General features: G+C 39.1%; 10 protein-coding genes and 1 non-coding gene across 18 annotated transcripts; 2 read left to right on the top strand and 9 right to left on the bottom strand.

Annotated features, from left to right (window-relative positions):
• Positions 1–65: 65 nt before the first annotated feature.
• Positions 66–1,080, bottom strand: LOC124326459 (neural Wiskott-Aldrich syndrome protein-like). 2 transcript variants are annotated; one of them, XM_046785304.1, is made up of 4 exons: positions 814–1,078; positions 610–744; positions 266–538; positions 66–166 (listed from the first exon to the last, which is right to left on the bottom strand). In XM_046785304.1, the coding sequence occupies exons 1-4, from the start codon at positions 1,051–1,053 to the stop codon at positions 155–157; spliced, it is 660 nt and encodes a 219-aa protein (XP_046641260.1). In that variant the 5' UTR covers positions 1,054–1,078; the 3' UTR covers positions 66–154. The 2 variants fall into 2 exon arrangements, with proteins under 2 accessions (XP_046641260.1, XP_046641259.1); XM_046785303.1 differs by having other exon boundaries at positions 66–538; positions 814–1,080.
• Positions 949–3,109, bottom strand: LOC124326181 (tripartite motif-containing protein 2-like). Of its 2 annotated transcripts, XR_006915517.1 has the most exons (5): positions 2,875–3,109; positions 2,659–2,813; positions 1,524–2,601; positions 1,331–1,467; positions 949–1,268 (listed from the first exon to the last, which is right to left on the bottom strand). XR_006915517.1 is itself a non-coding variant. In XM_046784870.1 (4 exons), exons 1-4 carry the CDS (start codon positions 3,016–3,018, stop codon positions 1,248–1,250), a joined length of 1,398 nt encoding a protein of 465 aa, XP_046640826.1. In that variant the 5' UTR covers positions 3,019–3,109; the 3' UTR covers positions 949–1,247. The 2 variants fall into 2 exon arrangements, 1 of the variants encoding a protein (XP_046640826.1); XM_046784870.1 differs by lacking the exon at positions 1,331–1,467.
• Positions 3,110–3,253: 144 nt separating this feature from the next.
• On the bottom strand, positions 3,254–4,158 carry LOC124326520 (neural Wiskott-Aldrich syndrome protein-like). Its single transcript, XM_046785416.1, has 3 exons — positions 3,893–4,158; positions 3,689–3,823; positions 3,254–3,617 (listed from the first exon to the last, which is right to left on the bottom strand). The coding sequence occupies exons 1-3, from the start codon at positions 4,130–4,132 to the stop codon at positions 3,345–3,347; spliced, it is 648 nt and encodes a 215-aa protein (XP_046641372.1). The 5' UTR covers positions 4,133–4,158; the 3' UTR covers positions 3,254–3,344.
• A 519-nt stretch (positions 4,159–4,677) lies between these two features.
• LOC124326652 lies at positions 4,678–5,394 on the bottom strand. Its single transcript, XM_046785575.1, has 2 exons — positions 5,117–5,394; positions 4,678–5,043 (listed from the first exon to the last, which is right to left on the bottom strand). Exons 1-2 carry the CDS (start codon positions 5,321–5,323, stop codon positions 4,903–4,905), a joined length of 348 nt encoding a protein of 115 aa, XP_046641531.1. The 5' UTR covers positions 5,324–5,394; the 3' UTR covers positions 4,678–4,902.
• A 366-nt stretch (positions 5,395–5,760) lies between these two features.
• LOC124326312 (annexin B9-like) lies at positions 5,761–7,616 on the top strand. Of its 2 annotated transcripts, XM_046785061.1 has the most exons (10): positions 5,761–6,022; positions 6,084–6,260; positions 6,326–6,530; positions 6,608–6,687; positions 6,742–6,817; positions 6,885–7,058; positions 7,127–7,202; positions 7,279–7,384; positions 7,470–7,482; positions 7,579–7,616. In XM_046785061.1, the coding sequence occupies exons 1-10, from the start codon at positions 5,921–5,923 to the stop codon at positions 7,602–7,604; spliced, it is 1,035 nt and encodes a 344-aa protein (XP_046641017.1). In that variant the 5' UTR covers positions 5,761–5,920; the 3' UTR covers positions 7,605–7,616. The 2 variants fall into 2 exon arrangements, with proteins under 2 accessions (XP_046641017.1, XP_046641016.1); XM_046785060.1 differs by having other exon boundaries at positions 7,470–7,616.
• A 256-nt stretch (positions 7,617–7,872) lies between these two features.
• Positions 7,873–14,231, bottom strand: LOC124326470 (E3 ubiquitin-protein ligase RNF182-like). 3 transcript variants are annotated; one of them, XM_046785338.1, is made up of 5 exons: positions 14,192–14,231; positions 10,179–10,320; positions 9,953–10,116; positions 9,778–9,885; positions 7,873–8,632 (listed from the first exon to the last, which is right to left on the bottom strand). In XM_046785338.1, the coding sequence occupies exons 2-5, from the start codon at positions 10,308–10,310 to the stop codon at positions 8,287–8,289; spliced, it is 750 nt and encodes a 249-aa protein (XP_046641294.1). In that variant the 5' UTR covers positions 10,311–10,320; positions 14,192–14,231; the 3' UTR covers positions 7,873–8,286. The 3 variants fall into 3 exon arrangements, with proteins under 3 accessions (XP_046641294.1, XP_046641295.1, XP_046641293.1); XM_046785339.1 differs by lacking the exon at positions 14,192–14,231 and having other exon boundaries at positions 7,873–8,629; positions 10,179–10,419; XM_046785337.1 differs by lacking the exon at positions 14,192–14,231 and having other exon boundaries at positions 10,179–10,413.
• Positions 11,239–12,390, bottom strand: LOC124326493 (E3 ubiquitin-protein ligase RNF152-like). Of its 2 annotated transcripts, none has more exons than XM_046785373.1 (4): positions 12,166–12,390; positions 11,921–12,099; positions 11,772–11,864; positions 11,239–11,707 (listed from the first exon to the last, which is right to left on the bottom strand). In XM_046785373.1, exons 1-4 carry the CDS (start codon positions 12,298–12,300, stop codon positions 11,407–11,409), a joined length of 708 nt encoding a protein of 235 aa, XP_046641329.1. In that variant the 5' UTR covers positions 12,301–12,390; the 3' UTR covers positions 11,239–11,406. The 2 variants fall into 2 exon arrangements, with proteins under 2 accessions (XP_046641329.1, XP_046641330.1); XM_046785374.1 differs by having other exon boundaries at positions 11,772–11,861.
• Positions 13,036–14,296, bottom strand: LOC124327786. Its single transcript, XM_046786783.1, has 5 exons — positions 14,050–14,296; positions 13,824–13,987; positions 13,591–13,767; positions 13,203–13,515; positions 13,036–13,077 (listed from the first exon to the last, which is right to left on the bottom strand). The coding sequence occupies exons 2-5, from the start codon at positions 13,865–13,867 to the stop codon at positions 13,036–13,038; spliced, it is 576 nt and encodes a 191-aa protein (XP_046642739.1). The 5' UTR covers positions 13,868–13,987; positions 14,050–14,296.
• A 188-nt stretch (positions 14,297–14,484) lies between these two features.
• LOC124326336 (E3 ubiquitin-protein ligase RNF168-like) lies at positions 14,485–16,206 on the bottom strand. Of its 2 annotated transcripts, none has more exons than XM_046785096.1 (4): positions 15,952–16,206; positions 15,727–15,893; positions 15,559–15,669; positions 14,485–15,493 (listed from the first exon to the last, which is right to left on the bottom strand). In XM_046785096.1, exons 1-4 carry the CDS (start codon positions 16,084–16,086, stop codon positions 14,890–14,892), a joined length of 1,017 nt encoding a protein of 338 aa, XP_046641052.1. In that variant the 5' UTR covers positions 16,087–16,206; the 3' UTR covers positions 14,485–14,889. The 2 variants fall into 2 exon arrangements, with proteins under 2 accessions (XP_046641052.1, XP_046641053.1); XM_046785097.1 differs by having other exon boundaries at positions 15,559–15,666; positions 15,952–16,204.
• Positions 16,207–16,866: 660 nt separating this feature from the next.
• LOC124327889 lies at positions 16,867–16,972 on the bottom strand. The gene has a single exon (XR_006916229.1). It is a non-coding gene; the product is annotated as a U6 spliceosomal RNA (small nuclear RNA).
• Positions 16,973–18,505: 1,533 nt separating this feature from the next.
• Positions 18,506–19,110, top strand: LOC124326630 (probable endochitinase). The gene is made up of 3 exons (XM_046785549.1): positions 18,506–18,642; positions 18,704–18,943; positions 19,026–19,110. The coding sequence occupies exons 1-3, from the start codon at positions 18,547–18,549 to the stop codon at positions 19,107–19,109; spliced, it is 420 nt and encodes a 139-aa protein (XP_046641505.1). The 5' UTR covers positions 18,506–18,546; the 3' UTR covers position 19,110.
• Positions 19,111–19,294: the final 184 nt, after the last annotated feature.

The following is a 19,294-nucleotide window of genomic DNA, read 5'->3' as shown; positions in this document are numbered from 1 at the left end:
ATTAGAAATTCATCTTCCAATTTGACTTGGTTCTTATATAGTTTGTGAAATAATATCCACATGTACAGTTTCATAAATGGTTATATATTGCATTAATGCACAAATATAATTAAATCGTTTGCAAATAATTTTTCAAACATTTTTCCATTCGAGACTATTTGCGGCCTATTTGCAGCCTGTTTCTATTCCAGCATCCTAACCTAACCCCGGGCTTAAGGCATGGCATGGTCCATGGAGATACCCATCGCCGCAGTTGTTGCGGTTGGTATCCACTGCCGACCGATGGGTACGATGGGTACGCTTGTTGCGGTGGTGGCGGTGGTGGCGGTGGTGGTGGTGGTGGTGGTGGTGGCGGTGGTGGTGGCGGTGGTGGCGGCGGTGGTGGCGGCGGTGGGGGTGGCGGTGGTGGCTGGTATGGTTGGTATTGTTGTTGCGGCGGTGGTGGAGGAGGTGGTTGCGGATATTGCCCGCCCCCTCCATTTTTGTTCCATTCGCATCGGTTCAATTGTTGATCGTAAACCAAACCGGCTTGGCAATTCTGTTCAATATCGAAATATTGGATAACGATAATTGTATATCAATGATAGAATGCAGTTAATCATTTCTTACCATGGTAAATGTTTGTCCGGCCTTGTCGCACATGTAGAAAGCGCGAGGGTTGGACTCATCGGCGTAGTTGCCAGACCTTTTACCATAACAGAAATTGGATGACTTGAGGAGGCGAGGGGGTCCTTCTTGAGATCGCTGTTGATTTGAAAAATGGAATTGAATCAATCAAAGAAAGCTAATTAGCAAATTAAAATTCAAACTTACGCGGGTTTCCTGCAATTGGCTCATTACATCATCTTCGGATTCATCGTAAACTCGAACATCTTCTTCTTCGAATGCTCTGGCCACTTCTTCTTCAAATGCTCTGGCCACTTCTTCTTGGAATGCAGCTTCTTCTTCGTTGGCGAATGATTCGTATTCTTCATATAATGGACTGGAAGATGCCAGAGCCAACAGTCCAAAAAGGACGACGAAAGCGGTAGTCCACTGGCGAGCCATGATCATGGAATACCTATCCACCACCTCACGTTGAATAGCTTTTATATGTTTCAGTTAGGAATCCGGAATTCTTAATTTACAGTCATCAATTAAGTTCCTGTAATGTGGTAGATTAGGTCTCAATCTCAAATATTCGATCGAGTTCTGAAAGCCAATGGAAAGGATGTTTGGTGGGGTTCCAAATCTGAAATGTTCACTAATCAAAACCGGCATACTTCCTCCTGTGGCAATAAAAGTGGTTAGCCAATTGAATACATTTTAGTTCAAATAATAATCAGTGTACATGTTAATTTAGTTTTGATAGAACTCGGTGAATACGGGAATGAAGATTATAAGTCGAAAAAGGGAAGTTATGGGTTAACCACGATTATTCTCAGCAGCCAATCGAATCGTCAGTTGCAAACTAGCGCTTCCCTTTCCCTGTTTACTTAATTAAAGTTAATTAGACAATTAATTAATTAGAAAATGATCCCGACCTTTTCGATGGAATTGCAAAAGTGTTTGGGAGTTTTGAAACAGTTGATGCCCAAAATGTTCATGAAATCCGGATGAAAGGTGATAACAGGTTGTATGTGGATTTCGCCCTTCAAGACACCCGACTGGAACAGCCGGAAGATGAAAATGGATTGGCCGAGGATAAATTTATTGGAAAGCGGCAGCGGGATCGCGGAATTGAGTTCACCGGAAGGGCCGGATGTAAGAGGAGAGTCGAATGGAAAGGCAAATGATTCAGAATCGAGGAAAAAAGACAAGGCTTTATTCACTCCGCTTTTAGTGTTGTCCAGTGCGGATTTGGCAAATACAACAGGATCAGTGCCCTGAGAAGCGGAGGGAACAGCGCAAGCCTCCGCTTTTGTGCTAATCTTTTGTTTTCTCAACAGCGAAAAGACGAGATGTGATAGTAAATTCAAATCTTGCCGGACGCTGGCGTTCAACTTTTTCTTTTTGGCCAAACAGAATCCACCTTCGAGCAACGGAAACGTCGGAATTGGTTGATCCATTTCATCCAGTAAAATGATTTTGATTTTTGTATTGTTCTGGAACTCGTACTCGGAAGCCTTGGCTGTGGCTTCCTGGAACTGTTCTTCAAACATTTCGATGGATTTGTTCAACTTGACTTTAAGTGCGTCCGCCGTGTCATCCGGGCTCAACGAATCGTTCATTAAAGATTCTAGGCCTGACAAGAAAAAATCATCATTCTCTTGTTTAGTGTCTCCAGTTGCCGGAAGTGATTTCGGTCCGTTTCCTTCCAAAGTAGAGACCAATTGAGTCAAGATGAGATTATTTTCATCTTGGAGCTCATCAATTTCTTCCATTGTGCTTTTGAAGGATTTCGTTAAGAAATCCAAATGTTCTTTGATTTCTTGTCGCTTGTGAATGGCCATGGCCAATTTGTTTGCTCCTTCGTTCTTCATTGTCTGCAAATCTTCTTTGAGACTAATAAAGGCTTCCATGTTCTTGATTGTGTCAGCTGTCAAATTGACCAGGGAGTGATCAGGTGTTGTGCAGGTATCTTTCGTCACCGTTCCACATGTGAAGCACCAACTAGGTCCCCTAAAAGATTAAAAATTGACATTTGTTTTTAGAGTGCATGTAACTGATGAATGTTACTTCAACGGGGAAGATTTTATTGTGTTTTCTTGCTTCTTCTCTTTTAGTTTAAGCATTTGGAGAGCATAAGAATTGTTGGCAAGATTGGCAACATGTATTTGGGTAGATATGTTCCGACAGAAGGGACATGCAACCATGTAATTCCTGTTGATTTCCTGTTGATAAAAAGTGTCAGCATTTTTATGCAATTCTACTACAATCTTAGCTTCATCTCACCTTTAAACACGACAGGCAGATTGTGTGTGAGCATGGAAGAAATTTTGGTTTTCTATTGTCTGTGTCGAATTCGCACAAGCAGACGCCACACGTGACCAATTCATTTAATTCTGCGTCGCACGACGTTGATAAAGCTGACGCCATTTCTTTTCTATGATTTTATACAAAGTATAGTTAGCCCATTAATCTCGTCGTCAAAATTTCAGCCTTTGCACATTTGTGCATGTTTGTTTACTTTCCGTCTCGCATGCAGTTGAAATTTTGTCCAACAGGTGGCGCTGTTGTTCCATTTTCCAAATCAAAGAAATTTGAAATTGATCTTTCAGATCTATAATTTGACTTGCGGTTCTTATTTGGTTTGCGAAATAATATGCACATGTTCAGTTTCATAAATGGTTATATATTGCATTAATGCACAAATATAATTAAATCGTTTGCAAATAATTTTTCAAATATTTTTCCATTCGAGACTATTTGCGGCCGTAACCACTGCCGACCGATGGGTACGATGGGTACTGTTGCGGTGGTGGCGGTGGCGGTGGCGGTGGTGGCGGTGGTGGCGGTGGTGGCGGAGGTGGCGGTGGTGGCGGTGGTGGCGGTGGTGGCGGTGGTGGTTGGTATGGTTGGTATTGTTTTTGAGGCGGTGGTGGAGGAGGTGGCTGCGGATATTGCCCGCCCCCTCCATTTTTGTTCCATTCGCATCGGTTCAATTGTTGATCGTAAACCAAACCGGCTTGGCAATTCTGTTCAATATCGAAATATTGGATAACGATAATTGTATATCAATGATAGAATGCAGTTAATCATTTCTTACCATGGTAAATGTTTGTCCGGCCTTGTCGCACATGTAGAAAGCGCGAGGGTTGGACTCATCGGCGTAGTTGCCAGACCTTTTACCATAACAGAAATTGGATGACTTGAGGAGGCGAGGGGGTCCTTCTTGAGATCGCTGTTGATTTGAAAAATGGAATTGAATCAATCAAAGAAAGCTAATTAGCAAATTAAAATTCAAACTTACGCGGGTTTCCTGCAATTGGCTCATTACATCATCTTCGGATTCATCGTAAACTCGAACATCTTCTTCTTCGAATGCTCTGGCCACTTCTTCTTCAAATGCTCTGGCCACTTCTTCTTGGAATGCAGCTTCTTCTTCGTTGGCGAATGATTCGTATTCTTCATATAATGGACTGGAAGATGCCAGAGCCAACAGTCCAAAAAGGACGACGAAAGCGGTAGTCCACTGGCGAGCCATGATCATGGAATACCTATCCACCACCTCACGTTGAATAGCTTTTATATGTTTCAGTTAGGAATCCGGAATTCTTAATTTACAGTCATCAATTAAGTTCCTGTAATGTGGTAGATTAGGTCTCAATCTCAAATATTCGATCGAGTTCTGAAAGCCAATGGAAAGGATGTTTGGTGGGGTTCCAAATCTGAAATGTTCACTAATCAAACCGGTACTTCCTCCTGTGGCAATAAAAGTGGTTAACCGATTGAATACATTTTAGTTCAAATAATAATCAGTGTACATGTTAATTAAATTTTAAATAGAACTCGGTGAATACGGGAATGAAGATTATAAGTTGAAAAAGGGAAGTTATGGGTTAACCGCGATTATTCTCAGCAGCCAATCGAATCGTCAGTTGCAAACTAGAGCTTCCCTTCCCCTGTTTACTGCACACGTGTCGATTTCGAAATATTGGTCTATATATAAACTGCATAGCCTAATCAATCATTTTCATTTGAATATGACATGAGTTGTATTCATTAATGATTCAGTTTGAAAAACGAGGGTCCAAATGATTTGCTATTGGGTTTTGTATTTGCCAAATTATGTTTATGCCACATTTACCGGTGCAATATGAATGCAATATAGTCATTGCAATCAATTTCACTATACAGAGCACAATAGTTCATTTAGACTCACTCGGTATCAAATGACTAGCAAATTTTAAAAAAAATGTTTCAATTGGTTCCAAAATTCGTGCGGTGCGACGAATAATCATCTAGAGATTATTGGTGGCCTTATTTGGTTTGGCGCGTGCGATCATTAATCTTTAGGTACCATTTTGCACCTTTGCTAAACAAATTTTTAAACCTCTTCCTCCACTTCCTGCGCTTAGATTTTTTATTTTTCTTGCGTGGCGGTTCTTCTTCGGTTTGTTCCTGAATAAATAACAAAGAAATGATTGATTCAAATCATCATTTAAACTCTAGAAAATATAAATTTGAAACTTACGGAAGTTTCTTGCTCCTGGTTCCTCGATTGCCTGTACCCAGCAACGTCGGTTACATCGTTGGATCTGGCCACCTGGAATGCTCTGGCAAGTTCTTCTTCAATGGCGACCGAGTTGGTGTCATCTACGGGTGATGGCCCAGACGATGCCAGGGCCAACAGTCCAAAGAGGACGACCAAAACGATGGTCAACCTGCGAGTCATGTTCATGGAATACCGATTCGCCAGCTAGCGTTGAATAGATTTATATGCTGCAGCAGTGCATCAGTGCATCAGTTGGGAATTCCTAGTTTTAAATGATAAACGAAATTTTTACAATGTGGTAGATTATAACATGAAGACAGGCTGAAAAAAAAAACTATAAAATGTACTTGTGGTAACTAGTATACTATGTACTGTGTCTATCCAATGATGATAAATAAATTAAAAAAAAAAATTTGAATTCAAATTAAACCAACACATCCTCTTGCGGCTCACCAACTCAGTTAAATCAATGTTATAAGTAAAAAATCAACAAATGATGATAGCTTATTTCTACATGCGTAAAAACCCAACAACATGAATCCCGGAATGGATTGTAGATTTGGAGTGACGAAAAAGGGAAGTTTGCGGTTCAGGTCTAAGGTCTTTTATTCGACAGCCAATAGGGGAACAAGTAAGATCAGTTGGCACAGCTAGCACGCCCTTTCCATCCAAGATTACTGGGCCTATTTTTAGTACATCCCTAAACATACGAATCGACTGCTGTGCAACAACCAGTGTCTCTGCTGCGTTATCGAATCAAATTTTATCCAGGTATACTGTGCAATGGCTGCCAATAATTTCTATCAAATAGCTGCCAATACGACGCCCATTTGGCAGCATCAGAATTATCCTCAACAACCAATGGCACCGCAAAAAGCCGAACGGGTAAATCAAATTCAATCGAAACTTACATCCATAGTTTCCACAGTAGCGTCAATTCATTTAGTATGTTCCCACCGTGCTTCCGGCTGCGCTGTTTGATGCGAGAGCCGACGCCGATGCTCTCCATAAGGCCATGAAAGGTATGGGCACCGATGAAAAGGCCCTGATCAACATTCTGTGCCATCGCAGCAACGACCAGCGCGTTTCAATCACGCAGGCCTACAAGTCCGGCTATGGAAAGGTTGAAATCATTAAAACATTTATTTTAAACAAATCTATTATGTTTATATTTACCATCACTCGTAGGATTTGGAGTCGAAATTGAGAAGTGAATTGAGTCGCAATTTCGAACGGGTTATGGTCGCCCTCTGCCTATCGACGGCCAATTTCTTGGCCCGTGAAATGCGCGAAGCCATGGCCGGATTGGGGACCAACGAAAACACGTTGATTGAAATCCTTTGCAGTCGCACTAATCAGGAGATGCGAGAAATCAACAAGTCCTACCTGCTCAGTATAAAACACAATCGCGTTCATTCATTTATTTGTTTTAACAATTGAATTTGAATTGTTGTTTTTACCGGATTTCAGCTTACGGCCGTCCCATGGAAAAGGACATTGTGGGAGACACTTCCGGCACCTTCAAAATGATTTGCGTTTCACTGGCCCAGGCATGAAACATTCACCTATTTAATGTTCACATTTAAAATTATAATTTTTCACAGGGTAACCGGGATGAGAACGAAATGGAAATTGATGAAGATAAAGCCAAATCAGATATCCTACGTTTATACGACGCAGGTAAACAACAAATTACCTTAGATTATTATTCCGTAGACGCACATAAAGTTGTTTCATTTTGATATAGGAGAAGGTCGACTGGGTACGGATGAAAGTACTTTTAATTCCATCATTTGCACTCGCAGTTGGGCTCATTTGCGCCATGTCATGACCCTGTATTTGGCGAATTATGGCCACAGTTTGGAAAAGGCCATTGCGAGTGAATTCTCAGGCAATGCCGAAAAGGTTTTACTAGGAATACGTAAGAGTCAATGTTTTTTATCAGTTAATTGGCTTTCACATATTAATAATATTACATACGTGATGCAGTACAATGTGCCCAAAACCGACAAGGATACATCGCTCAGCGACTCTACGATTCCATGAAAGGACTGGGCACCAACGAGTAAAATCAATTTGAATTGTTAGATTAATTAAGTAAATTACTTGAGTTTGAGACGAAATGTTGTTGCACGTTGTAGTCGCAGCCTTATCCGCAATATCGTGAGCCATTGCGACGTTGACATGGGAAATATTAAGCAAGAATACCAGAACAAATTCTGCCGGAGTCTTCAAGCGGATGTGGCGGTAAGTACCTATAATTCCAAATAATATCGATAAACATTCATTAAAACAGAACATATTATTTAACCTACTTCTATGCTAATTACAGGATGATACGTCAGGTGATTATAAAAACGCTCTTCTGGCTCTCATCGGCTGCAAACATTAATAGCAATGACAATTTTTTTAAAGTGTTATCTTTTTCCTTAATTTTTCAGTTCACATTATTCAATCCAAAATATAGAAATCTGTCGGTGAATCCTGTAAAACTTAAGTAGTAAGCCATTACCCTGCTATATGTTAACGAACTATTTAGAATAAAAACCTACTAAATCCTATCAAAAAATCAAAACAAACTAGCCAATGCATCAGTTTGAACAGTGGGTTTTCACTGTAAACACTGTTTGGAAGGGCCATCTATGAATAAGAATTAACATTTAACATAAGAAATAGAAGGGCAAAGAAAAAGCGGGAAAATCCAAATTTGATCTAGAAGAAAGTTGTAAAGCCAATTTTCGTTGATTGATTATTCTTCCAATAATTACAAAATCAAACATCATATTTGAGAAATACGCTCACCCTTCTAAGGAAAATGGAGAATTGGAAGATAACATGATGGGACGACCAAAGCCAATTTTCTAAATTTAAAAATATGTTTAACAAGCAGGAAGAAACAGGTCACAGATTTAAACAGAATAAATATCCCCAGTATAGTGATGTTTAACAATACTACAGAGTTCCAATCGCTATTTCAACAAAAAAAATGTCACCTCGTTGACATTTTCATGTTTCTTTTAAAATAACGATGTCAGGGGAAATTACATAGCTTTTACAATGTGCTAGACTGCTAGCTAGTGGCATGGTGAGGTCGTTACGAGTTTGATTTGAAATTCCTCCCGACATTAAAACAACCAAGAATTTGAGATTCAATTGCTGATGGCAATGCTAAACGCTACAAAAAGAACGTAAACAATTGGCAAAATAGTAAAAAGGCACAATAAAGTAGCCCTTAAAAAAGTTATAAATGTACCAAAGAGAACTACTACATACGGCACGTCATTGGCTGAATCAAGACCGGTGGTTTGTGGGTCCCGATTCTTTTTTGAGTTCCAATGCCTCAGCTTAGGACCGTCACGGCTCCGCCTGACTCTCTGCTGCTGGTTCAATAATCTTAGGAAAATGGCTTCCTTCAAGGCTTCCTGTTCCATCTGTAAATTACTTATTTCCAGTGCAAGCCTCAATTGTTCATCGTCATCTGCTGCTATCTCCCTGGGGCCATTCCATGGTATTTCAATTTTTTTTGTCGCGGTACCTCACCGATTTTGATTAAAAAAATACTGTGTGTTGTAAGTCATGGTTACATAACACTGTGAAATTTTCAAATTTTTTTGATCAGTAGTTGAGCGTGAATTGTCGTTCCAAATTTCCGGTTTTTTGCGGAATCGTAGTGCGGAATTTTCACTAAAACGTAAATAAAACGGCGGCGGATAGAGCAATTGAGATCGGACAAAAACCAAAAAAAGGAGAAAAAAAAATGCAATTTTTTGGTTTGTGTCCGAGTCTGATTAGTCATTAGCAAGGTTACGCAATCTTCATTTAAAGAAAAAAACTTTAACGGCTAATATCTCCATTCTCGAACGGCGAAGCTGATCGCGACTTGCGCCATTCGATAGCCCGTCTTTATGTTTACTTATCCTGTAACAATTTCCCTCCTTCCAATCTTCGTGTTTTAGTTATGAATTATTTAAATTTGTTCGTTTTCCCTATCTCTATACCTAGGGGAGCTGTAAACGACGCGCGCGCCCCCCTCTGGGAGAAGTGTAAGGTGCGATGGCCCCTGTGTTAAAAGATAGGGGAAACGAACAAATTTAAATAATTCATAACTAAAACACGAAGATAGGAAGGAGAGAAATTGTTACAGGATAAGTAAACATAAAGACGGGCTATCGAATGGCGCAAGTCGCGATCAGCTTCGCCGTTCGAGAATGGAGATATTAGCCATTAAAGTTTTTTTCTTTAAATGAAGATTGCGTAACCTAGCTAATGACTAATCAGACTCGGACACAAACCAAAAAATTGCATTTTTTTTTCTCCTTTTTTTGGTTTTTGTTCGATCTCAATTGCTCTATCCGCCGCCGTTTTATTTACGTTTTAGTGAAAATTCCGCACTACGATTCCGCAAAAAACCGGAAATTTGGAACGACAATTCACGCTCAACTACTGATCAAAAAAATTTGAAAATTTCACAGTGTTATGTAACCATGACTTACAACACACAGTATTTTTTTAATCAAAATCGGTGAGGTACCGCGACAAAAAAAATTGAAATACCATGGAATGGCCCCCTGCTGAAGAATGTACAAAACTCATAAAGGTTATTCTTATGTCAGCTTTGTAATTGAAAAATAAAATTTTACTTGTTTGGGATGACAGTGGCTACTGATGTTGTTTCGTCTATCTCTCTACTATTTATTATGTTTGGTGCTAGCATCAATTGTTGGTCCACCCGGTCCACTGGTTTTCTCCTGATGAAAGAGTCTGAGTGAAATTCTGAATCTTATCGGCTCTGAATAAAAAAGGAATTGAATTTACATTGGTACAGAACACAACACAGTATTCGATTCAGTTCTGTTCAGTCTGAGCAATTCTAGAACATATTGATTGGTTGGCAGAATCCACATCACTCCATTGCTGCTGTTTTTGGGTGTGCACGTCCGACAGAAAGGGCACGTGATAGTGTCCCAGCGACGTAAAATCTAGGCAACTAAAATTGTATTGCATATCAAGAATTTAAATCTTAAAAAAAAACCTCATATACCTGGAAGCACTCGTGGCAAATGGTGTGGAAACATTGGAGGAATTTGGGCTTCTTAGTCTCCTCGTCAAATTCGTAAAAACAAATTTGACAAGTAATCAGATCTTCATCCAACGTTTTAACTGTCATAGCCATTTTCAGCTATATTATAAAAACCTTAAAACTTAGTAAATTGTGCACAGGACCCACAGGTCTTGATTTTTAACTCTCATGCGGCCATGCGGGTTGCCAGATTGCATTTTAGGGGTACAGAATAATTTTTAAGTCTGCCGAAAGCCCGAAAAAAACCGAAACTCCCGAAAGTCCGGAACTCCCGGAAGCGTGTGTCACTGTGTTGTGAGGCGTCCTGCGGTCAACTATCCAGGCAACGTAATGTCAATGAAACCGGAAAATTTGACTGTTATTCGAAGTAGACAACATTGTAAAGAATTAACAGGGACGAAAAAGAGAGCTCGCAATCCAAGCTGGGGTTTGTCTGTTGTCGAAGAAATAAAATAACTAACGAACACAAAAAGTTTGAACGGTAAAACTTACCAATTTTCATTGAATTTCAATTTTAATTTTGACTTTTATTAATGGCAAAATTTAAATCACATTTTGAGAAATCCACAAGTTGAGCTTGCTGTCACGTTGACTTAGAAATTAAGTTGGCTTTTACTTAGATAATATTAATTTTCAAAATAACTTCAACCGGGTAAATCATATCACTTTTAGAATGTGCTAGATGAGGCATGGAAGTTGTTAAGCTCGGAAACGCTATCAAAATCCATATCACAAAAAAACCACAGAAATACAATTACCAACAACAATTCCAAGTGATTGAAAAAAAACATAGATAATTCCAACAATAGAAAGAAGATATCGTATGATAGTAGGCCTACCAAACAAAAGAATATCATGTACAAGTTGACACGAAACGAATCGATAGCGCTGTTAACCAAGAGAAATACAATTCCCAGCAGAAATGACCCAATTGAACGAGTCCAAAAGAAGGTAAATAATTGACAAAATACTAAAATGGCATAATGTTATGATCTAACGAGGATCGACAAACAAACTGAGGTCCGAGTTAACCTAACTGTATTGAACGACGGGATGGGAGTACTGTACAGGCAGAACACTAAGGTAAGACTGACTGGCCCATGGCCGGAAGGAAGTAGGGCCGACATGAGCCGCGAGGGGGCTCAGGTGTCGAGCCAAGACGGAGGGGGAGGTAGGGCCTAGGCGGAGACTATAACACATAGTATCCTAACAAAAACATTAAGAAAATGTCCTCATTCGAAAAGTCATCCTGGTCTTCATCGTCACTGGTTGTATTAGGCACGGTAGTGGTGTGTTGGGTGGATGGGACTACTTCCGTATTTCCTTGTGGTTCCCGATGACCATCAACGTCACGCAAAGTGGGACTCTGCTGCTGGTTCGATAAACTCTGGCGCCTAGCTTCATTCAAGATTTCTACTTCAATCTCCCTACCACTTATTTCCAGAGAAAGTCTCAATTGGGACAATTGGTCATGCTCGTGTGTTGGCTGTCTATCGAAGGAGATTTGAAATTCAGTATCATGTCAGCTTTCAGACTTTAAAATAATAATCTTACGAGATAGCTGCTACTGTTGGTAGTATCACTTGTTGTTCTTGTGTGGCCTGTGCAAGGGCAAATTGTACATCCACCTCTTCTGCCGGCTCCCTGCTGAAGAAGTTAACATCACAATCTCGTTAACTTAACAACTGATAAATTGAATTTACACTGGTGCAGTAGATGGCATGGAATTCACATCATAATAGAAATCTGTTTCATTCAGTCTGAGCAATTCCAGCACGTAATGATTGGTTGGAAGAACCCACTCTACTCCATTGCTGTTGTCGTTAAATCTTGTATGCGTCCGACAGAAAGGGCACAAAATAGTGTTCCCTCGACGAAGAGTCTATCTTTCATAAATGATAATACATACAGAGAAAGTTGACCACTTAAAAAACTAAAAACGTCATACCTGGAAGCACTCGAGGCAAATGGTGTGGCAGCATGGCAGGAACTTTGGTTTTCTAGTTTCACCGTTGAATTCAGAAAAACAAATTTGACAAGTAATGAAATTTTGATCCAACGTGTTGACTCTCGAGTTCGCCATTTTCAGTATTTTAAAAACTTTGTAGATTCTATTGCACAACACACAGTTCGCCGACCGATCCACCGACCATGACTTTTGACCGCTTTTTTAAAACTGATGATTCATGCGGGTTGCCAGATTTCATTTAAGATTTAATTGCAAGTTGCCGGATGCGTGTGGCCAGATTAATAGATAACTCCTCCCCTTATCATTAATAATTAATTAATAATTAATTAACAAATTCATGAATAATTAATTAATCAATTAATTATTAATTAATCGTTATTTATTACTCTGGTGTGTTGTTTCTATGGCCAACTTTCAGGTAAGTTCCAAAGGTATGGACTATGGAGAGAAAATTCTGTTATATTATTATATTGTAGAAATAAGTAACATACACAGGTTAAAACAAAACATTCACAAATTTTCATTCATTGTGTTTTGACTGTTACTAGTTGGAAAATTGAAATAACTTTGAGAAATCCACAAGTCTTAGGAATAACACGAAGAGGAAGAAAACAAGGGACGACGAAAAATATCAAAATTTTATTATCTGCGCTTAGAATCTCAGTTATCGTCAAAAGATCCGTTGGTCTGTGACTTGTGTGATGAGATTTGTTGCCGGCTTGAGCTTGCTGTACCGTTGACTTAGAAACAAGTTGGCTTTTACTTTGATAACATTAATTTTCAAAATAACTTCAGCCGGGTAAATTAAATCACTTTTAGAATGTGCAAGATAGAGGCATGGTGCGGTGGTTAAGAGTTTAATCGGAATCCCAATCCCCATCTCGATCCCCACTAAGAAGAATCGCACAAAAAAAGAATAGAATGAATAGATAGAAAATTACTAATAACAATTCCTCAAGGTGATAGAAAAAGAACGTAAGCAATTGCCTAAATAATAAAAAGGCATAGTATAATACCCAGAGAAATGCCGTTAAACAAAAACATAGCAAGGAGAGCATTATTTCCACAATCGGCAGTTCGTCAATGGTTGAATTAGGCACGGGTGTGGGTTGGATGGCAGGGGTTGCTGCTACCGCATTCCTTTGTGATTCCCCATGCCTATTCACGCTACGCCTATCACGCCTGTTACGCCTATCACGACTCCGCCTGACTCTCTGCTGCTGGTTCGATATGCTCTGGTGCATCGCTTCATTCAAGGCTTCTTGTTCCATCTCTTTACCATTCATGACCAGTGCAAGCCTCAATTGTTCATCCTCATTGGCTGGTTGTCTACCGAAGAAGAAGCAAAATTGAAAATTCAGTATCAAGTCATCAGCTTGATAACTATGAAAAATTAAATCTTACACAGTAGCTGCTGCTGTTGTAATCACGTGTTCCTGCTGCTGGTTCAATAAGCTCTGGAGTCTGGCATCCATCATTTCAATCCAGTTTGAGTTATACTCCTCATCTTCTACCACTCTAGCACTAATGGCCACTGCAGGAATCAATTGTTCATCAGCCTCTTCTTCTACAGACTTCCTGCTGAAGAAGTTAAAATCAGAATCGTGTTAGCTTTATAAATGAAAAATTGAATTTACACTGTTGCAGTGGATGGCATGGAAATCGCTTCAGTTCTATTCATTTTGATCAACTTTAGAACATATTGATTTGTTGGCAGAATCCATTCTGCTCCATTTCTGTTGTATTTTGATGTCACCGTCCGACAGAAAGGGCAAGTGATTGTGACTTGTCGGCGTGTAGCCTAGCTTATCCAAATTGTATTTCATACACAAAGAAATTCAATAAATTAAAAAAAATTCGTACCTGGAAGCACTCGAGACAAATGGTGTGGGATCATTGGAGAAATTTGGGTTTCTTAATCTCCTCGTCGAATTCGTACAAACAAATTTGACAAGTAATCAGATCTTCATCCAACGTGTCAACTCTCATGGCCATTTTTAGCTATTATTTAAAGTTGGTAAATTGCACGAGGTCATCAGGTCACAGGCACACTAACACACAGGTACGGACCACCGACCTTGAATTTTGACTGAGTGTGACTGATGACTCATACGGCCACGCAGGTGCCAAATTGCATTTTAAGGTGCAAAATAATTTTTAAGTCTGCCGGACGGCCGGAATCCTGGAAGCGTGTGATGCGGTCCTGCAGTCAACTTTCAGGCAACATAAAAATGGAGTGTAATTCTAAATAGAGAAAATATTGTAAAGAAACAAGGACGGAAAAGAGAGCTCGCAATCGAAGGGGGTTTGTAAACTCTATTATCGAAGGAACAATTAACGTACCCTACACAAAAGGAAAAGGTTCGAACGTAAAATTCACCATTTTTCGTTGAATATTTAATTTAGACTTTTATTAATGGCAAAATTTAAATCACATTTGAAAAACCCACAATTCTTAGGAAGAACACGATGAGTTGAGGAAAACAGTTTACAAAGTTTACAAAATTCATATTTGTGCTTTAAAATCATTATCAAAGATGTGGGTATCCGTTTGACTGTGTTATAAGATTAATTGCCGGCTGTGCTGTCCAACACTCCCAACATTGCTGCCGGCCACGTTGACCTAGAAATCAGGTTGGCTTTTACTTTATTGATAACATTAATTTTCAAAATAACTTTAGAGACGGATAAATTATATCACTTTTAGAATGTGCTAGATAGAGGCACGGTGCGGTGGTGACAAAAACCCCTAAAAATAAGAATCTCACAAACAAAGAAGAGAAATACAATTACTAATAACAATTCCAACTGATAGAAAAAGAACATAAACAATTCCAAAAATAGAAAGAAGATATCATATGATAGCACTAAACCAAACAATATTATATACAAGTTAACTTGGGACGAATAAACTGCGCTGTTAACCAACAGAAATACAATTCCCAATGCAAAATGTAAGCGATACCATAAGAACGGAATCAATTGGCAAACTAGTAAAAAGGCATAGTATAGTACCGATGAACACAGTAATAGAAACAAGAATATTTCATCAGAGGGCACGTCATTGGCTGAATCAGGCCCGGTGCTTTGTGGGATGGCACCGGCTGCTGCTACCGAATTCCCTTGTGATTCCCGATGCCTATTAGGATGACTCGGGCTGACTAGGCTCGGCTGACTCGACTCGGGCTGACTCTGCTGCTGGTTCAATAAGCTCTGGCGCATCGCTTCATTCAAGGCTTCTTGTTCCATATCTCTACAACTCATTTCCAGTGCAAGCCTCAATTGTTCATCCTCATCAGCTGGCTGTCTACCAAAGGAGATGCAAAATTCAGTGTCCGGTCAGTTTCATAACTTTGAAAAATCAAATCTTACAAGACGGCAGTATCTGCTGGTGTAGTAATCACTTGTTCCTGGTTCAGTAATCTCTGTTGCATGGCTTCAATCGCTTCCATCAAGGCATACTCTTCTTCTTCTGACTCCCTACCGAAGAAGTTAAAATCACATAATCAATTAGGTTTAAAAGTGAAAAATTGAATTTACACTGGCAGTGCAGTTGGCGGCACAGAATTTGATTGAGCTCTGTTCACTCTGATCATTTCTAGAACATATCGATTGGTTGGCAGAATCCACTCTGCTCCATTGGTGTTGTCTTTTGATGTGCAGGTCCGACAGAAAGGGCAAGTGATTGTGTCTTGTTGGCGTGCGGCCTAGCTAATAAAATTGTATTGCATACAACGAAATTCAATCATTTAAAAAACGTCAGACCTGGAAGCACTCGAGACAAATGGTGTGGGAACATTGCAGAAATTTGGGTTTCTTATTCTCCTCGTCAAATTCATACAAACAAATTTGACAAGTGATGAATTCTTCATCCAAAGTGTTGACGTTCAAGTTAGCCATTTGCAGCTATTACTCAAAGTTGGTATAATAAGATCTATTGTCACACAAAAGACAGGCTCGATTCAGACCATTGATGTTTCCAAGCACATGTGTAAGTGTTGTCAAAATTTTTAGTCTGCCAGGAATGTTACAAAAACTTTACAAATTCGACACTAGAACGCGACACTAGAGCGCAACATTGAATTATGCTAATTTAACAAGTTAATTCGCCAAAATAAATACAGAGTTACAGACTGTTGTAGAGGGTCAATTGTTTTTTTTTTTAAATTTTTCGTGTCACACCGAAATTTCTTTTTTAAGCGGTATAACAAATAATGAATTTAAAAGGTCTCCATGGACCTATTTGACGGAAAAGGGACGTTCTCGGAATCATTCATCGCAATTTTCTCATAGTATTCCCAAGACAATAAGACTGAAAGAAATAAACCGTTAGGGGGAGGGGCTAATACGCATGACAAACGAATTATGATATGACAGGCTCTTTATTCTCGGAAGTTCAACAAGAAAAACGTTGTTAAATTGCCATAGAGAATCGGAGAATCAGTCGTGTGCCTTACCGACAAAGATGAGAGTTCATAGCAAACCCTCTCTGATGCAAATGTTGCTAGTTATCCAATTAAAATGTGTTTTGTAACCATTTTCTTTTGCGGTTTCTTCACGTATGATTGTTTCATCAAGTTCAGTCGTTGACAAATCTCTAAATTTTCAGTAAACTTTTGACATTTTATCAATTTTCAAGAAATTAATTAATCAAAGTCAAAATGGGTTATAAATTTGGCAAAAAATGTGGAACGCTTCACGATTTTGCGTGTCATCCTTGCGCAGGGGCCATGCTAATCTTCTCTGTATCGTTCCAATTTTAGTATATGTATTCCGTATGGAATACATTGATATGACTACCAACGACCGACTTTATACTCAATCAGGCAACCTAAAACAGGGATGGCGTTTTATCAAAGAAACAAACGCCTGACGTCTGTACAGATAAAGCTTTAAGCCGTTTTATACAAAATGTTATCGGGAATCATAACCGTAAAATTACAGCTCATTAATTTATTTTGTAGCATTTGATGTCGTTCACTTGAGAAAAGCGTTTGAATTTTATTCAGAGAAACGCATACGGCCGCCGCGAGACTCCTCCCCCCGCTCTATAGATCTCCTCTCAGCTGCCTACAGCGAGGAGGAGGAGCCTAACGAACCCTAACAGTTCAGTGTAGCGCTGTTGCGCTGGCAAGATTACATGATTATTTATTCGTATTTGATCTTCACCGGCGCTTAATTACATTCTCAAACGCTATTACGGTAGAGTAGTTGTCAGCAAGTTGGGCGATTTTTCAATTAATTTTGTATTTTGTGACAAACTGGTGAAAATATGACAAAAAAGCGTTAACATCAAGCTTGTTATTGAAATTAGAAGCGCATAGACGAATAAAGCGCGAAAATTAATTATCAAAATAATTAAAAATCAATTAAAACATGCTGTTTTGAATGTAGTCAATGTCGGAGTCAGTTTCTTTTAGTTATTCCATTGCCAGCAAAGGCAATCGACTGATTCCCTGACGTCTACCAAATGCTCTCATCAACGTTTCTAGGAAATAATTCTGAGAAAGAGGCTGATTCATTTCCATCTTTTAAATGGCTCCTCCCAGCTGTTTGAAAAACTTTCATTTTATTAGAATTAAATTTTTATTGTGTTAAAGACACATCCCCTGGGAGCATGAGAAAAAAATTTCATTCACGATCATCTAATTTGTCATTCAATGTTGGCTCAGCTTTCCCAACATTGCTCGAATCCAAATTCCGAGAACGTCACTTGTTCCCCACAGGTCTCTGGAGACTTAAATCGAACAAATGTCAATTATTTTTTAAATGAGATTATAATTAAAAGAAATAATGTTTTTTTTTTAAACTATAATTCACACTGACTTTTCTCTATTCAAATTCAATGGTGTTCTATATGGCATCATTATGACTCACCGTTGACGTCGATTGTTTTAAGCCACATGTGTCGACGGCGTTGTAATTCTTCCTATTGTTATCCGACCGGGTGTCTGAGTCTATATATCTAAATCCGCATCAAGCTCAACAGTACACTGACTCAAGTACCCCCCATAGATATCAAGGAGAAATCCCGTTATAATCCTGCATGGCCTATAGTTATTCCTTTCATGGCAACTATATAATACCCTGTTCTATAGTTTATCTTGAGTCAAAAGGAAATGAATGGCTGGAATGTGTGTTCATTTGACCTATTCGGGGTTGCACTTGGTACTTTCCAGATGATGACATAAATAAAAGTCCTAATATCTTTAATAAAGCGATAGGAGATTAGCCATGACAGAAGCGACATGGAACTTGACAATTTAAAAGACGACAGACGTCCAGCTGAAAGACGCAGAACAATCGAGTCTACCGGTCTAGTAGTTTATATACAAATTGAAATAAAAATCTAATTAGAAAATGCAGGTCAAAGTAGCCATCAAGACGTTGGCATTTCTTGGCCTTTTCATCTTCGCAGCGGCAGAGAATTCCTTATTAGTCCAACATCCATTCAAGGTATAATCATTTAAAAATTAATAATCCACAAAAAGTATCGATAAAAATCTAATTCTTTTAGGCTATTTCACCTGAACTGTCAACTGACATTACCAGCGAATTGACTCCGACAGCCAATTGGGAAACATCTTGGGCGTCAACCGACGTCGATCCATCAACTATTAGCACTGACACTCGGCCCAGCACAGTAACGATCGGGCCGGACATTTGCGCCAATGAGTCGAGCGACGATTACATTTTCCCCAATCCGGAAGATTGCACTACGTTTTACCTGTGCTCAAATGGAACCCCTTATTTCTACGTAAGTGATGTCATATTTTCCATTGGCGCCAACTTTTGAATTATGAAATTCAAAATTTTTCTATAAACCAAAATTATTATAGAACTGCCCTAGCGGACTGGTTTACAACGACGCCATCAATCAGTGCGACTATCCTTACAACGTGTCACCACCCTGCAATATTTAAAATAACAGAAATAAAAATGTCAATCAATAAAAAATTTAAAAAAAAAAAAAATTAATTTCAATATTCTTAATTTCGTCATTTTAGAATTCAATTATAAGTCGTAATCCTTTTGATAACTGAATTAGATTGATTTCTCCACCACGTGAAGTAATTCGAGATCTTTATTATTAAAGACGAATATAGCC

Source organism: Daphnia pulicaria, chromosome 2, assembly GCF_021234035.1.
Source record: "Daphnia pulicaria isolate SC F1-1A chromosome 2, SC_F0-13Bv2, whole genome shotgun sequence".
Lineage (NCBI taxonomy): Eukaryota > Metazoa > Arthropoda > Branchiopoda > Diplostraca > Daphniidae > Daphnia > Daphnia pulicaria.
This window is presented reverse-complemented; position numbering and strand designations above follow the sequence as displayed.

What these genes read in the sequence shown, in the direction of transcription:
- LOC124326459 (XM_046785303.1), bottom strand. Translation starts at nt 1,053, where the DNA reads ATGATCATGGCTCGCCAGTGGACTACCGCTTTCGTCGTCCTTTTTGGA. An exon ending in GCCAATTGCAGGAAACCCGC is followed by an intron (nt 745 to 813) that starts GTAAGTTTGAAT and finishes TCAAATCAACAG; the next exon opens with CGATCTCAAGAAGGACCCCC. An exon ending in CCGGACAAACATTTACCATG is followed by an intron (nt 539 to 609) that starts GTAAGAAATGAT and finishes GATATTGAACAG; the next exon opens with AATTGCCAAGCCGGTTTGGT.
- LOC124326181 (XM_046784870.1), bottom strand. Translation starts at nt 3,018, where the DNA reads ATGGCGTCAGCTTTATCAACGTCGTGCGACGCAGAATTAAATGAATTG. An exon ending in ATAAAATCTTCCCCGTTGAA is followed by an intron (nt 2,602 to 2,658) that starts GTAACATTCATC and finishes TTAATCTTTTAG; the next exon opens with GGGACCTAGTTGGTGCTTCA. An exon ending in TTTGCAATTCCATCGAAAAG is followed by an intron (nt 1,269 to 1,523) that starts GTCGGGATCATT and finishes TTATTGCCACAG; the next exon opens with GAGGAAGTATGCCGGTTTTG.
- LOC124326520 (XM_046785416.1), bottom strand. Translation starts at nt 4,132, where the DNA reads ATGATCATGGCTCGCCAGTGGACTACCGCTTTCGTCGTCCTTTTTGGA. An exon ending in GCCAATTGCAGGAAACCCGC is followed by an intron (nt 3,824 to 3,892) that starts GTAAGTTTGAAT and finishes TCAAATCAACAG; the next exon opens with CGATCTCAAGAAGGACCCCC. An exon ending in CCGGACAAACATTTACCATG is followed by an intron (nt 3,618 to 3,688) that starts GTAAGAAATGAT and finishes GATATTGAACAG; the next exon opens with AATTGCCAAGCCGGTTTGGT.
- LOC124326652 (XM_046785575.1), bottom strand. Translation starts at nt 5,323, where the DNA reads ATGAACATGACTCGCAGGTTGACCATCGTTTTGGTCGTCCTCTTTGGA. An exon ending in ACCAGGAGCAAGAAACTTCC is followed by an intron (nt 5,044 to 5,116) that starts GTAAGTTTCAAA and finishes TTATTTATTCAG; the next exon opens with GAACAAACCGAAGAAGAACC.
- LOC124326312 (XM_046785060.1), top strand. Translation starts at nt 5,921, where the DNA reads ATGGCTGCCAATAATTTCTATCAAATAGCTGCCAATACGACGCCCATT. An exon ending in CACCGCAAAAAGCCGAACGG is followed by an intron (nt 6,023 to 6,083) that starts GTAAATCAAATT and finishes CAATTCATTTAG; the next exon opens with TATGTTCCCACCGTGCTTCC. An exon ending in ACAAGTCCGGCTATGGAAAG is followed by an intron (nt 6,261 to 6,325) that starts GTTGAAATCATT and finishes CATCACTCGTAG; the next exon opens with GATTTGGAGTCGAAATTGAG.
- LOC124326470 (XM_046785338.1), bottom strand. Translation starts at nt 10,310, where the DNA reads ATGGCTATGACAGTTAAAACGTTGGATGAAGATCTGATTACTTGTCAA. An exon ending in TTTGCCACGAGTGCTTCCAG is followed by an intron (nt 10,117 to 10,178) that starts GTATATGAGGTT and finishes TTAGTTGCCTAG; the next exon opens with ATTTTACGTCGCTGGGACAC. An exon ending in GTGTTGTGTTCTGTACCAAT is followed by an intron (nt 9,886 to 9,952) that starts GTAAATTCAATT and finishes CTCTTTCATCAG; the next exon opens with GAGAAAACCAGTGGACCGGG.
- LOC124326493 (XM_046785373.1), bottom strand. Translation starts at nt 12,300, where the DNA reads ATGGCGAACTCGAGAGTCAACACGTTGGATCAAAATTTCATTACTTGT. An exon ending in TTTGCCTCGAGTGCTTCCAG is followed by an intron (nt 12,100 to 12,165) that starts GTATGACGTTTT and finishes TATGAAAGATAG; the next exon opens with ACTCTTCGTCGAGGGAACAC. An exon ending in CCAACAGTAGCAGCTATCTC is followed by an intron (nt 11,708 to 11,771) that starts GTAAGATTATTA and finishes CTCCTTCGATAG; the next exon opens with ACAGCCAACACACGAGCATG.
- LOC124327786 (XM_046786783.1), bottom strand. Translation starts at nt 13,867, where the DNA reads ATGAATAGAACTGAAGCGATTTCCATGCCATCCACTGCAACAGT. An exon ending in ATGCCATCCACTGCAACAGT is followed by an intron (nt 13,768 to 13,823) that starts GTAAATTCAATT and finishes TAACTTCTTCAG; the next exon opens with CAGGAAGTCTGTAGAAGAAG. An exon ending in GTTTAACGGCATTTCTCTGG is followed by an intron (nt 13,078 to 13,202) that starts GTATTATACTAT and finishes GATTCTTCTTAG; the next exon opens with TGGGGATCGAGATGGGGATT.
- LOC124326336 (XM_046785096.1), bottom strand. Translation starts at nt 16,086, where the DNA reads ATGGCTAACTTGAACGTCAACACTTTGGATGAAGAATTCATCACTTGT. An exon ending in TTTGTCTCGAGTGCTTCCAG is followed by an intron (nt 15,894 to 15,951) that starts GTCTGACGTTTT and finishes TTTATTAGCTAG; the next exon opens with GCCGCACGCCAACAAGACAC. An exon ending in CCGCCAACTGCACTGCCAGT is followed by an intron (nt 15,670 to 15,726) that starts GTAAATTCAATT and finishes TAACTTCTTCGG; the next exon opens with TAGGGAGTCAGAAGAAGAAG.
- LOC124326630 (XM_046785549.1), top strand. Translation starts at nt 18,547, where the DNA reads ATGCAGGTCAAAGTAGCCATCAAGACGTTGGCATTTCTTGGCCTTTTC. An exon ending in TAGTCCAACATCCATTCAAG is followed by an intron (nt 18,643 to 18,703) that starts GTATAATCATTT and finishes TAATTCTTTTAG; the next exon opens with GCTATTTCACCTGAACTGTC. An exon ending in ATGGAACCCCTTATTTCTAC is followed by an intron (nt 18,944 to 19,025) that starts GTAAGTGATGTC and finishes AAATTATTATAG; the next exon opens with AACTGCCCTAGCGGACTGGT.